At 38.5% G+C, this 14,787-nt stretch overlaps 2 protein-coding genes across 5 annotated transcripts; both read left to right on the plus strand.

Moving 5' to 3' along the window:
* The first annotated feature begins 923 nt into the window (after positions 1 to 923).
* On the plus strand, positions 924 to 8,061 carry LOC111021804 (uncharacterized). 2 transcript variants are annotated; one of them, XM_022298873.2, is made up of 2 exons: positions 924 to 1,159; positions 5,479 to 8,061. In XM_022298873.2, the coding sequence occupies exon 2, from the start codon at positions 5,936 to 5,938 to the stop codon at positions 7,844 to 7,846; it is 1,911 nt and encodes a 636-aa protein (XP_022154565.1). In that variant the 5' UTR covers positions 924 to 1,159; positions 5,479 to 5,935; the 3' UTR covers positions 7,847 to 8,061. The 2 variants fall into 2 exon arrangements, with proteins under 2 accessions (XP_022154565.1, XP_022154566.1); XM_022298874.2 differs by having other exon boundaries at positions 5,588 to 8,061.
* Positions 8,062 to 8,968: 907 nt separating this feature from the next.
* On the plus strand, positions 8,969 to 12,771 carry LOC111021802 (uncharacterized). Of its 3 annotated transcripts, none has more exons than XM_088122405.1 (7): positions 8,969 to 10,108; positions 10,189 to 10,335; positions 10,414 to 10,779; positions 10,870 to 11,182; positions 11,287 to 11,882; positions 11,952 to 12,047; positions 12,139 to 12,771. In XM_088122405.1, exons 1-3 carry the CDS (start codon positions 9,548 to 9,550, stop codon positions 10,765 to 10,767), a joined length of 1,062 nt encoding a protein of 353 aa, XP_087978531.1. In that variant the 5' UTR covers positions 8,969 to 9,547; the 3' UTR covers positions 10,768 to 10,779; positions 10,870 to 11,182; positions 11,287 to 11,882; positions 11,952 to 12,047; positions 12,139 to 12,771. The 3 variants fall into 3 exon arrangements, with proteins under 3 accessions (XP_087978531.1, XP_087978532.1, XP_087978530.1); XM_088122406.1 differs by having other exon boundaries at positions 11,287 to 11,714; XM_088122404.1 differs by having other exon boundaries at positions 11,287 to 12,047.
* Positions 12,772 to 14,787: the final 2,016 nt, after the last annotated feature.

The raw sequence follows: 14,787 nt of genomic DNA on the forward strand, positions 1-14,787 counted from the left end.
TCACGATTAACATAAAGCTTTATGTCATGAACCCAGATCACCGCTTCACCCTGCCAAATTGCATCTTCATCCAGCAGCGAAATGGCACCCAAAGCGTGTACAATCACGTTTTCTAACCCTAGCCTCAAAGTCAATCGCAAATCCTCTAGGGTTTAGCCAACCCATCAACTTAAAGATCTTGTGTTTAAACTCTTCCATTGTTGTTGACTTTGTCCTATTTCTAAAATATTGTTGGCATGGTCTCTAGGGTTTAGAGAGCTTAAAGGTCATATTGATACCATTGGCCAATCAAGTGTGTGAAAGTACGTCATATATATAACTTTGCAAAAAAAAAAAAAAAAGAGAGAAGGAAATGCGTTGTCGCAAGGGAGAAAACCAGTAGGGGGAGAAAAGGAAATACATTGTGGTGAGAGAGAGAAAAGTGACGGTGTGAGAGAAAATATGGAGAGAAGGGAATAGAGGAAGAGAGAGATTTTAATTTCATTTTCATCAATTATTTTAGTTAGGTTTTTTAATATTTTATTTTACAGGAAAATTAAAGATAAAATTAAGAGAGAAAATAAATGAAACAAAATTTTAAAAATAAAGAAAATAGAGAAGACAATTTCAGTAGATAAAATTTAAAAAAAGAAAAAGCAAATATTTAATTTGTCCGCTCCAACAAGTGTATATATAATATAATTTTAGAAATACTTGTCGAAAATAAAAAACTAGAAAGAGGAATGTTGCCATTTACCAAACCACCCCTTCAAACATTGAACTTGAAAGGAGACAAAATTCAGAAGAAATATTATATGAAATTCTTAAAAATCACTTGATGAACTGTGTTGTCGTTTTGTGTTAAGCAAAAGGCTATTTATGGAATTGAAGGGACGTTAAAGTGGGGTGCCGCTACCCCATGTATCAAAATGGTTTTGTAGATTCCATTTGAGCCGCCCACATCAATTTCAATTTCAATTTTCTTTTATTTTATTGAACCACATCATCATTCACCACCACCACAATTTCTCTCTTCCACTTGGACTTGGAGTTCTTCTGCATTTCTGTTTTCCTCTCTCTCCTCTCGCCGATTTCCAGACTCGGAACTCGGAACAAGATTTCAACATGCCTCCGATTGCTTCTCCACTCCGCCGGATTCTCACCTAGATATTGCACCACGGTACATCTCATCTCATCTATTATGTTTATTTCCCTTTCTCCGATTTCCTACTTCTTTCATTTCTCGTAGATTTTGTTATATTTTAAGGTAAGTTCTTCTGGATTAGATTTCAGAGTTTAGCTTTGTTCTTATTTTACTCAATTCTAATGGTGTCACTGATAATCCAGGTGTGCAGTGTATTATTTGCGGCAAATCTTAATCTTTGTTATCTGGTCGCGTCGTTTCTCGATATTGTTTTGAATAAACGCACGCATATTGATTTTGAATCTCTGTATTGTTTTATTTTTTAATAATTATTAAGCTGAGGTATATAGTTTAAGATCTGCGAAATGCTTAATTGATTTTTCGATTTGCATGATTAAGTTGTTTCGCTGGCAAAATTCAAAGCCCCTTCTTCGCCCAAGATTTGGTTTTCCAGATTTTCTGTGGAAGTGCAACTAGTGATTCGTATCGCCTACTCCGATTGAAGCGGGTTGACTTAATATTTTTATTGGCTTGGTGTACGATTTGCGTGAAGTTCGGCCTTCTTTTTTTTCTTTTTTTAAGAAAACATACCCCTAACCGATTCCTTTTTATCAGAACAGTTTTACCCTACTTACTGCTCTATGCATAGATCATTCAGAGGCGATATGATATGATATGATACTAATCAGAGATAGCTGGAATATTACAAAGAAATTTAGGAACTAGAAATGGTTTACCTCGCCACCAAAGGGCAGTCCAATTGGCAAGAGCTTGGGGTCTTTGGGCCATATTGATTTAGAGGTTTCAGGTTCGAACCTTCTGGTGAGCTTAATACCAAAAATTCTTGATGTCTCTCGGGTTCGGGCCTTGGGGCTGGTGCGAGTGCGCCTGGGTATAGGGGGAGCAAAACTCCGACTCCAAGTTATCAAAAAGGAAAAAGAAAAAGAAAAGAAATGGTTTACCTCAGAACAATCCTTATTCGACTTTAATACTAATTTTAGTGTCGTGTTCTTTTTTATTGTCAGCTTATCACTTAACAAAAATAATGAGAGACAAAAAAACAAAGGGGGTCAAACTGAAACGGAGAGGGACACCCCCAAAAACAATTGAACAGCCCCCAAATTTTGGTAATCAAAGAACAAAGGATAGTTGCAAAAATAAGTTAGAACTGAGTGCCCACAGTGAAGTAACGGAAAATGTCACATTCCACATAACCTCCCAAGAACTACCTTTTCCGAGGAACGCTCTTCTATCCCGTCTAGCCAGATAAACCAGAAAATAACCAAGGAATCAGCCTACTAAAGAACCTGACCCCTCCCTGCAAAGGAGGGTCAATAACTACCTCTTCTAGTGCCTCTAGGATGCTGGATCTGTACACGACAGATAGACTGAACTCCTGTCAAAAATGACTCCAAACTCTTGTGAAATAGAGGTATAACCACAGAAGATGATTCATATCCTCAACAACCCTTCTACAAAGAACACAGCAACTTGGGCCTAGATCATGAGACGAGGTTTTCCGCATCAAATCGGAAGTATGAATTCTTCCTAAGTGGAAACACAATTCAAGGTTTACTACTATTATTTTTCTTAGGGGTACGAGTCAAGATTTTATCACCAAGGAAGGATAAAAGAAAGTGTAGGTTTTAGTCAAAGAGCTATGGGAGCTTTTGAGATTGAGAAAGGACTCCAGTCATGTTAGTTTTCATTTTCTAGTTGGTACAGTTAAACAGTGGGATATTGTGCTATATGGGCATACCAATGACTTAAATGTTAAAAGAAAAGATAAATCAATAAGTTAAGTGTTTGCAATTAAAATGAAAATATGTATATATGTGCCTTTTTGTAATTGTCTTTTGATAGTAATCAGAACGTTAGGAACATTGTAGTTTTATCCAAATGTTGAGTTTTATGAGTATTTGAAAATGAATGATATGTTTATCACCCGATTAATGCCAATTAAATGTTTCTTAATGATTACTTTTTAATTAAAGTTCAATAGTCATCTCAATCTTTTAACTCATTATCTACATGTTACCAACGAGTTTAGCTCAGTGGTAATTGGCACACTTCTCTGACCAAGAGGTTATGAGTTCGAATCCTCCAGCCCCCACTTCTTGTACTAAAAAAACCTCATTATCTACATGTTTTTTATCTGCTCAAAAAATGAGAATTCTTCAACTTGCTTGTTGTAGTGTTCTATTCCCAATTACTTTACCCTCTTCTCTGGTTTCTCGTCGATTAATTCACTAGTTTTCTTTTACTTTCTCTTGCATCCACATGACTTAGGGAGAGCCTTTGACCATACCTACCGTGTGTCCAAATGTGTTTACAATGCATATATCTGTTTGTGTATATGATTATTTGTGCAATAAGAAATCGAAGAGTATAATTTATGTTTCCGACAGAAGTGTTTGGAGTTGTGCATTGACCGGCTATTTAAAGTTCCTACAATTCCATTTTTAAGCATATCAAATCAAATAATTGTCAACATTTAACTTAAATTGGAAAATTAGAGTGATAGTGCTGTTTTAATATATTCTGTTTAGGGGAGGGCCACCTTGGCCCCCGCCATTAGGCTGTAGCTACTTTTTTGGTCTCTAATATATTCTGTTTCTTATTAAAAAAAAAAAAAAGAGTGATAGTGCTGTTTTAGCTTGCGTGCTTTTATTTTTGAGGCAAACACTAGATTTTCAGTTTTTAATTTGGAATAAAATTTATACAAACTTTTTTATTTAAAAAAAAATATTATGAGGGGAAGCATACTAAAACTAAAAATAAGTGGGAAGGGAGAGGGATTAAATATTCTCCACCCAATGGCCAAGGAAGATTGGAAACGAAAACAATCCAGTTTCCTATCAAGCATTGATTCTTTCTTTCAAACTACCCAAAAAGATAATATGGTATTTAATGTCGTAGTCAACTAATTTGGAACTAAGATGAGTCTATTTTAGTTGGATATTCACTTATAGTTTTATATGCAAATGACACCTAATTTCAAGGAGTTTTTTCTTTCTTTAAGACATTCACTACAACCTTTTGGAAGAAGCGCCTTTGAATATTGGGCAAAATATTTTTGTCGTTTGAACATTTCAATGTTCTTGAGTTTTCTTTAGTTTGTTGTTAATTATTTATTTTAGTATTTTTATTTATGTTGATTTGTTTAAACTTTATTAGATTGTTTATCCTAATTACTCACTAAAATTGTGGTAGAATTGCAATCTATTTTTAATTTTTGTGTCTTAAGATATTTTTGTTTTTGTATATAGAAATAGATGCTGCCACTGCAGGCTCAGACAGCATTCAAACTGCAGCCAAACATACAAGATGAGAACTGAAAACTAAAAATATACAAAATAATGAACCCAATTCACTAACTGTACTACTTTACAAGAAGACCTAATCTACATTTAAGTTCCATCAATAAATTAGATCAGGGACCTTGGTAATGCCAGTAACAGTGCGCCATCCCCCGAGGGGATACTAAAACTAAGATATATTGGGGATACTGATACTGCTATTTTGTTCCCATATACACAAATTCAGTCGGTGGTGAAGAAACTACACAGCTTCTCAATGTCTGATTGATTATTTAATCACTATAATCATCCAAGACAGCGGAATCAATATATCCATGAATCCATCATCTTTTCATCTTTTCATCCCCCATTACCATTAGCCAATAAAATCTTCCGTTGATTCCTCTATTCTCAGTAGTAATGTAAGCTCTCCAACCATGAGTAATAAAAAAGAGAGCAATATCATAAAATAAAATTCCACAAAAACTCAAGTGCAAAGTGAAACATTAAAAATAATTCGAAAGTTAAAGTTGTTCTGTCCGTGTCAACCTTCAGATGCTCGAAACTCTTACTAGTTTGCTAAGGTACCTGAAAGTCCAACAGGTATTGAATGCGATGCAGTGAAGGAACTTGGGGAGCTTTTGATATATTAAAAACCCATCTGGATATTTCTGTTATATCTCTGATAAAAATTCCCTGTGAATTGAATTGCTGATAGTAGTAATTTCAAATAGCAGGATTTATTTTCTTCAATTCTTCAAATGTTTTTTTTCTTTTGATTGGTGAAGATAAACAAGCATCACAACTTGGTGGTTTACTTCATCGTGTACATCCTGCCAATGCCATTTTGGATTAGTAGTTATTGTATATGTTTATAACTTCACATCATATTTCAATGGCAAAGTAAGTCATTTTATTTTTAGAAAGTTGGGATGTATAATCCTTGACATTTTTCCATATTGTTCTGAATTGTATTCTTAGTTGTCATGAGATTGGAGGCTTCTTTTAAAGCGTTCTTCTTGAAATCTACTTAATTCCTCTTTGCTCCTCTGACAGTATCTACTATTCTGCTACTGTTGTGTCCAACAATGCATGTGAATTGATGGAGAAGCTTCTTTTCAATGAAATTGGTCGGGAACTGTCTTATAAGATGTACTACTTTCAGGGTTCATGAAGCTGAATGAGTTCTCACCAAGGAGCATAAGGAGCTCCAAAGATCTCTGCATATCAATATTACTCATTGTTATCAACGGGTTCTATCCAAGAAACGTCATCAGATATATTAGGAATTGATTAAAAAATATTGCTGCATTTCTTGGAAGATCGGGGGTTGTTAGTACATACAGCAATGGATAGATCAGACACGTCAGGCTTTGTAAGCGGTGGAGGTAGTAGTAACCTGTTAGAATCTGCTTGCTTGTTTACTAGGAATTGATATGTATATCTGCTTTTAGTATTCTTCAAATCGCCTTGGCTAGATTATCCAGTTAGTTTAGACTTCAGTGCATAGAGAATGGATTTGAACAAGACTGCTGCACATTATTCGCAAAGTGGTGATCTCACAAAAGATGACAACTTGGGTGATACTACTCTAAGCTTGAATTGTTTTGGTTTTGGAGGAAGAAAATCGTCTAGATGTGAGGTTGGTCTTAGTGACCTGAATTTTAACTTCAGTTATGCTCCAGATGACGGTTGCAGATTGGTACTTGGACTGGGTCCAACTCCTAGTGCTAATTGTGATGATTATTACAATGTTGGATATAAGAACAAATCATTAGTTACATCTCTACCAGAGGAAATATCGTCGAGTGATTCAATTTTGCAGCTTGGTCTTTCTGGAGGGACTAATGAAGCTTCAAGCGTGGTTGAATGTTTAGTTTCAGCAGAAACTGACGTCAGTGCATCTTATCTGATGAACCAATGGGCTGCTGAGGCTAATCAAATGTCTATCCCACTAGTCGATGAGGGTTCTACCTCAGCAAAAAAATCAGGTGGGTATATGCCATCACTACTTTTTGCACCAAGAATGGATACTTCAAAGGTTCTGGTTCAGCAGGAGCTTCATGAAACTGCTACTGGAAACAAGCTGAGCCAAGAAGTATCACCTGCCGTGGAATATTCCTTAGAAACTATAATTGACCAGGCAACCAAATGTCTGTATTCAGATCATCAGCCAAGCAATCCTAAAAGGTGCAAATACATGGGCTGCGGAAAGGGCGCGCGAGGGGCATCTGGTCTTTGTATTGGTCATGGAGGTGGACATAGATGCCAGAAACCTGGTTGCAATAAGGGTGCTGAGAGTCGTACTGCTTACTGTAAAGCTCATGGTGGAGGTAGGAGATGCCAATATTTGGGGTGCACTAAAAGTGCCGAGGGGAAGACAGATTTTTGCATAGCCCATGGTGGTGGTAGGCGTTGCGGATATCCAGGAGGGTGTGTCAAGGCTGCGCGCGGCAAGTCGGGCCTTTGTATCAGACATGGTGGGGGGAAAAGATGTAAGATGGAAGGCTGCACCCGTAGTGCTGAAGGACAAGCTGGTCTGTGCATCTCTCATGGCGGTGGACGCCGTTGCCAGCATGAAAGATGCACAAAGGGCGCACAAGGAAGTACTATGTATTGTAAGGCCCATGGGGGAGGGAAGCGATGTATATTTGCCGGTTGCACCAAAGGTGCTGAAGGGAGTACTCCCCTTTGCAAGGGGCATGGTGGAGGAAAGCGCTGCCTGTTTGATGGTGGTGGGATTTGCCCAAAAAGTGTACATGGGGGCACAAACTTTTGCGTCGCTCATGGTGGTGGAAAGAGGTGCACAGTGCCAGGATGCACAAAAAGTGCCCGTGGGCGTACTGATTGCTGTGTGAGGCACGGTGGAGGGAAACGGTGCAAATTTGACAACTGCGGGAAAAGTGCTCAAGGGAGCACAGACTTCTGCAAGGCCCATGGGGGTGGAAAAAGATGCAGCTGGGGAGGAGAGGGCAAGTGCGAAAAATTTGCTAGGGGTAAGAGTGGCTTATGTGCTGCTCATAGTAGCATGATCCAGGATCGAGAAACGAACAAGGGAAGCTTGATCGGACCGGGACTGTTCCATGGCCTTGTGTCTGCCTCTGCTTGTACAGGTGGAAGTAGCAGCCTGGACAACCATAATTCTTCTTCTGGAATCAGTTTCATATGCGACTCAACCGATTCAGCCCCTAAGCGACATCGGCTTATACCACCACAGGTATTGGTTCCATCTTCAATGAAGTCGTCGTCGTCATATTCTAGTTTTGTGAGTAGAGAGATGGTAGAGGAAGATGAAGATGGGAATAATGGTGGGTATGGCAATGGCGGCATAAAAAGCCTTGAATATTCAATTCCTGAGGGGAGGGTGCATGGAGGTGGTCTCATGTCCTTGCTCGGTGGGCATCTGAAGAATAATAATAAATAATGCCATTTAAAAATCAGGTACTTCGGAATTTTAATAACGTATTGGAATCGTGTACATACATACTTCAGTTGGGTGTCTGTGAATTGTATTAATTATTAGGTTTTTAGTGGTTCTATATTGTGGTTTTGTATATTATGTGCATGGACATGAAGTCATAGACATTTTTGTTTTATTTGTAACGAAATGAGTCTTATGATGAAATTTATTTTCTATAATTATCTACAAAAGATAAATGTTCCCACTGTTATTAACTATAGGGAGAGTTTTCATTACCATTCAAATTTCACAGTAAACTTTTAATTTCTTCAAATTTAATTTTAGGTTTGTCTAGGTATTGTAAAATTTACCTTTCATTAGACTTCAATTTGAAGAATTCGTTAATAAATATATTTCACTCATTCAATGGATTGTAATTAGGGGCTCTATTTGTTTCTTGAGAATATGAAATTACCATGGGATGAGCATCTAAATTCCGGTGTGTTTGTTTGATAGGAATCTTTGATATCCAAATATTTTTATATTCCGGTGTGTGTTTGTTTGATAGAAATCTTGGATATTCAAATATTTTTATATGTTCGGGCATTCTAGGATGTTATAAGAGGCATCTTAGCAATTTTAGATGTCCTCCTGCAATATGAGTTTTCAAGATTTTCGTGTTGAGGATATCTTGTTTTGAAATTTTGTCCATCGTCATTTTTGTTGTATATATTTTCTTCATCAATTTTCTTTATTTCACATTTATTTTATTTTTTATTTTAAAATTAAATGTAGACACTAATGTATTAAATACAATTACAATTTTATTTATATGCTACATTTAGATATAAAATAGACTTTGGTCAATGGTATAATATCTTAATTTATTTGACAATCTCATTTATTTTACTCTTTCATTAGTCATCCAACCTAAACTAAATTGACATAAAAATATAATATTAAATTAATAAAAACAAAATTTTTATATGATTTCAAATTTTATTAAATTATATTTAAAAAAAATATGGTGGCATATAAATTATTTGATGAAACAAATACATAATTTAAATCCTGCCAAACAAGCATAATTAAGAAATTTAACAGATTCACATTAGTGACATTCTTTCTCGTGCTACCTCGAGCGTCAAGTGGCTTTAAACTTCTCAAGATGATCTCGCATGAGATGATCCCGAGAAATGTGAAAGCGATTTTACGCTCGAGGTGCCGCGAGAAAGAATGCCACTAAAACTGAATCGGTTAAATTTCTCGGTGGTCTTTTGGGCGAGGTTAATCAAGAAATTTAACAGATTCACGTTAGTGGCATTCTTTCTCGTTCTACCTAGAGCGTCAAGTGGCTTTAAACTTCTCAAGATGATCTCTCACGAGATGATCCCGAGAAATGTGAAAGCGATTTTACGCTCGAGGTGCCACGAGAAAGAATGAAGACAGTTCGATTAAATTTCTTGTGGCCCAATCTCGCACGAGATCGACTCCAAGAAATTTTCCAAAGCTATACTTCAGACATGATTTTTTGTTATTTCTTGTTTCTGTTTGCATGGTTAATGTATTTAATTTCGTATTCACTACTCCTGTCCAGGTTTTGAAAAATGGAAATGATACCCAAAATCGATCCTTCAACCTATGCCTCTGCCAACGTGACCTGTCTACCGCACATAACGAAGACAGATACTAATATAAGGAAAAACTCACCCCAAACAACTTGTCATGTTCAGGAAAACTACTTTTTGTCATCTTCTTGATGTTGACCTTGTATTTAATGGGTCTCTAATACATAATATATTGCTTAGGGAGGTTGAGGAGAGTACACCAAACACCATTAGTTTCAACCTTTTCCGGAGGAGGATGTCATTTGAACGGACGAAGTTTCACCTCATTAGTGGCTTAAAATATGTCAGGACCCCAGTTAGGGAAAACACATTACCTCATAGACTTATGACCTTGTACTTCAATGATAAGACCGATCTTGTGTTGAGTGACTTCGAGAAGATGTACACAGCCGCACGGTTTGAGGATGATTATGACGTGGTTAAGGTATTGATTGTGTACATGGTTGGAATAGGTTTGCTGGGGAGAGAGAGAATGGTGAAGTTTGACCATACTTTGCTGGGGATAGTTGACGATTGGGAGGTCTGTTGCAACTACAATTGGGCATCGTTGTCGTTCGAGAAGACGATAAATAGTCTTCAGCGTGGCCCATTGAAGATGTCAAAGGATGGAAAGTTGAGGAAATCATATAGTCTGTATGGTTTCCCATGGGTGTTCCAGGTACGAACATAAACACTTCTTTTTATTCTCGAGTGTTGTTTTCAATTATTTTTTATAACGTGAATCGCTTATTCGTATAGGTGTGGGCGTACGATACCATATCTTCCCTATCTATGCGGGTTGCAAATAAAGTTCTTTATGATACAGTGCCACATATTTTCAAGTGGAGGTACGACCATTCGACTGCATGGCATGTTCTGGATCGGGATATTTTTTGCTCTACAAAAGTAAGTTTGATTTGAATTTAAATTATTTTGTAATTTAATTGTCATATTTACACCGACGCTACCTCATCCTTGGTGTAGGGAAGAACGCGAACCCTAGATGAAACTGATGTGGAGACGAGCTTCTTGAATCGATCATTCGACCCACCCGTATCAGATGATGATGACGTCATGGAAGAAAGAGGCGATAATGCTGGACCATCGGCTGTACGTGAGGGATCACAGTATGACGATGAGAGTCGAGGTGCGGATGTTGAAATGGTTGAGAAGGATGCCGAGTTGGAGAATGAGGAAACTAAGGGTAAGAATAAGGTATGCATATCCACTGGGCGCCTGAAGAGGGTTGAAAAGTGCTTGAAGAGTATGGACAAGCGAATGGATGAACGCATGGGAGACATTGAGGCCGAACTGAAATCGATCAAGAAATTTTTGTGACGAATTGCTAAAGTATAGAGATTTGTCATTTACAAATATGTCGTTCATTTACAAATTTGTCGTTTATAAGTTTTTTTTATTAGTTTGTCATTCAATTTGTAGGGTTTACCCGTTGATTCGAGTGACGTGAGGAAAAGAAAAGGTACTGGTGAAGATAGTATCAAGCCGGGAGATGGAGGCGGCAGTCCTAGTGGACAGGACGACGGACACACTGATGGTGATGATGGGGCCAAGGATGACGGGGCCACTGCTGGTATCGAGCCGAGAGAGGGAGGGGGCACCCCTAGAGAACGGGGTGATGATGCTGCCACCGATGGTACCGGGCTAGGAGATGGAGGGGGCAGCCATAGTCCACATAGAGATGTGTAGGGAGGGTGAAGCTGCTGATCGAATGGACATCGTTCAACTAGAATTGGCTGAACTTCGTACACCTGAACACTTGGAACGTATTGTTACGTCACTATCTGAACTTCATTTATACATCTGTGCTAACGAAGGTTGAATGTGTCATCTTTGTAGCAACATGCACGCAACTTGTCCTCCAACGAAGATGTGAACAAGGAGGACGTGCAAGAAGGTGTTGAGGCAACCCCGATCGAGCATATTATCGTTGAATCGTAAAACATCGAGTCATCTAGAGACGAGATATGTAGTTGGTGTTGGCCGTCGACCTTCTTATCCAATATTTATTATTTTAACATGAACGCTTCAGGACCATGTTGCGGACGATTTCTCGGACTCCACCTGGAAGGACCGAGAGAGGTTAAATCACAAGCTGGTGCACATACATCCAACACGTCACAAGTAGACGCAGATGTCGTACGTGTGTTGTCGCACCCAAATGATCCGCCCAACCCTTAACGAGGGTCTCAGAAGAGGAAACTCCCGTGAAAGCTTCGTGGATCATTCTTAGTCATGGTGGATGAGAAGAGGAAGAAGGTAACTAGGTATGATCCACTAGTTAAGGTCCCCCCGAGCATGTTTGTAAGTTCCATGCATGGATGAAAAACCCCAAAACTAACCATTCGACTCGTAAGTTTTGCTACGGTAAGAGGGATAAGACATGGTTTCGTGATCATAACCTTCTGACATCGGACAAGTGGTTGACCAGCGAGGTACAAGATCGAACCATAATATCAATTTCATTTCATATTACACGTTTCTAACAATATTAGTCTATACAGGTACTAGATTCGTTGGTGATGCTCACGTGCAACAAGCTTGAGTAGCGTCTGAATTTGTGCTTTAAGAAGTTCAAGACTGGTGATATAGTACTTGCAGTATGATCTCTATTACTTTAAACTACGAACAGTTAGGTACTTTTTTGTGGTGTTAGTTAATATATTATCATGTTTTCGATTCCAACTGTAGAACTTCTTCCGACGAACAGATGGTATATACCAGCGTTTAATGGTCCAAAACACTGTCTTGACAAGAGTTGCAGAAGAGTATGATTGGATGGGCAAGTGTAAAACGGTCTTTAGCTATGTTGACGAGACTCACTCCGACCACTAGAAACTCTAGCTCGAACTAGACGTTGTGTACTTGCGGTACAACATCGGTGGAAACCACTGGATCATGGTTTGCATCGATCTGGAGGAGGGTGAGATCATTGTGTGGGATTCCTTGAGGGCGAACACAACACTGACAGCTCTGAAGAACAAGCTGAAGCCCATGAACGTCATCCTCCCGGCGTTGATGCATAGGTCTAGTGTTAAGGTACTCAGGCCTACCCTACCTAGTATTCCATGATGCATTCATCAGGTAACCGGGCATCTCAACAAACTGGTGGTGATTGTGGTATTTTTTGTGTAATTTTTTTTGAATATGATGTAACGGGGTTCCATTTAGCAACATTAACTCAGGATAGGATCCCAATTTTTAAGGAGAAACTTACCATTGAATTGTGGGCAAACAAATCTATATTTTGAACCGTTCCAGTACATTAAGCAGTGTTTAATTTAAATTACATCAATAATCTTCCAATTTGAGTATATTTGTAAAGTTTTTGGTTCGTGATACATTTGAGTGCATTACTAAACATTAACAAGCTTCCAAATCAGACTACCCCAAATGAGTATATGGGATATATAAGTTATGGGTAATTTCTCAAGTTATGAATGAAAAAAATATACACAAAACAAAATTTCGCGGGTGACATTTAATCGATCTCGCCCGAAACTTTCAAATTTCTCACAGCGAATGCGTGGTAAGTTCGCCCAAGAAATTTGACAGAAATCAGGTCTTACGTCTGAAATACTTCTCGGGCGAACGTGTTGCAATTTTGCCCGAAAAATTCCACAAAACTTGTATATATCCTCCCTGTATATATCTTCTCCACCAATACCTGAACACAAACAGCAATAACAATGCACATTTTATACAAGACAACAACAGCAACATCAATGCTCATATGAATGTAATCCATGCTTAAACACAAAAATAGCAATGGTGAATCTTATGTCATTGTCTTACATTAAAGAAATACACATTACATGCATCTAACTCTATGTCGTTCGTAGCGGTTGGTGACGAGTTTTTCTATTGTGACCTTGAATTCCGCACCTACTGCATTTGTGAACTTTTTGAGGTTCTCGGGCCGAAGGTATTCGTACTATTTATCGTCGGCCAACTCTTTGCACGAACTTCGGAGGCTCGATGGTGGATTCAACAAAGTCTTCAGGTAAAACCCAATTCTCCTCATTACCCAATAGCTAGATTGGTTCGGCATAATACACGTCTCTAATTTGTACTACGACGAACACGATGTGTACATATTGACATTCTGATGCATGGTTGCAGCAACAACATGAGAGCATGGAATCTGGTAGTAGTCAAACTGCTTGCACGTACAAGTCTCAATATTTAGATCGACACGCACTTTACTACTACCAGAGTGAACCTCGTACTCATAATTGTCAATCAGTCTAATGCTGTGTCGTCGGGCCTGGTCCACAGCTTCTTTCAAAATGTTATCAGTAGAGTCAGTCAAAATGGATGCTCTTGTAGATGCATATGTTCGCCGCTCATAGAACCATCGTTGTAGTAGAGCCCTACAATAATCTAACAGTGCAGTAACCGACAATGCTCGTACATGCACAAGTATTGCGTTCATGGACTCTGTAATGTTAGTCGTCATTTGGTTGTAACTCAATTCGGATTGATATACACGTGACCATTTATCGAATCCGATGTCCGCTAGATACTTTTGCACTTCTAGGAATCCCGCGAGTTGGTTCTAAAAGTACCTGAACGTAGACTTATTGATGTCTTAATTGCTTGAATGTACAACTTCTGCATGTCCTCATTCCTAATCTTGAACTTATCGTTCAAGTTCATCTGCACATGATGCATGCATTTAACGTGTTGTGCAGTGAGGAAGACGACAACTACAAAGTGATTAATGGTTTGGTGGCGATCGGACACGAATACCAATACATCAATGTCTCAAATACAACTCACTCGCTCCAAGAACCAAGTCCATGAGTTGTTGGTTTCCCTATCCATAATTCCGAATGCCAGTGGATATATCTGATTATTACCATTAATAGAAAAGGCTATGACTATCACACCTTTATACTTTCCCTTCAGATGTGCACCCTCGATGACAAGTACGAATGCAACTTCTAAAGCCTCTGATAGAGCAGCCTAGAGCCATGAACGCGTATTGAAAGTATTTATTGTCTTCCAGCTTCATGGAAAAAATCGTTCCCGGGTTCACCAATTTTAACACCTCGCCATATTTACGCAAGAGAGTGTAGGACTTCTTTGGCGATCCCATTAGTAGGTCCAACGCTCTTTCTCTGGCACTCCACGCCTTTTCATATTGGATGTTAGCTCTATAATTTTTCCGCATGTCATTAACGATATCCTTTAGACGATAACGGAGACTTACATCCTCAAGGTTAGATTTTATAATCTGACCCACCACGTGACTTCGAGTTTGTTGGTGGTCATGTTTCATCACCTCACGTATGCAGCTGTGCATCTCATGGAACGTAGATATAAGAAATGTATCAG

The sequence above is a fragment of the Momordica charantia genome (genome assembly GCF_013281855.1).
Source record: "Momordica charantia cultivar OHB3-1 chromosome 4 unlocalized genomic scaffold, Mcharantia_2.0 BLBB01000004.1, whole genome shotgun sequence".
Classification (NCBI taxonomy): domain Eukaryota; kingdom Viridiplantae; phylum Streptophyta; class Magnoliopsida; order Cucurbitales; family Cucurbitaceae; genus Momordica; species Momordica charantia.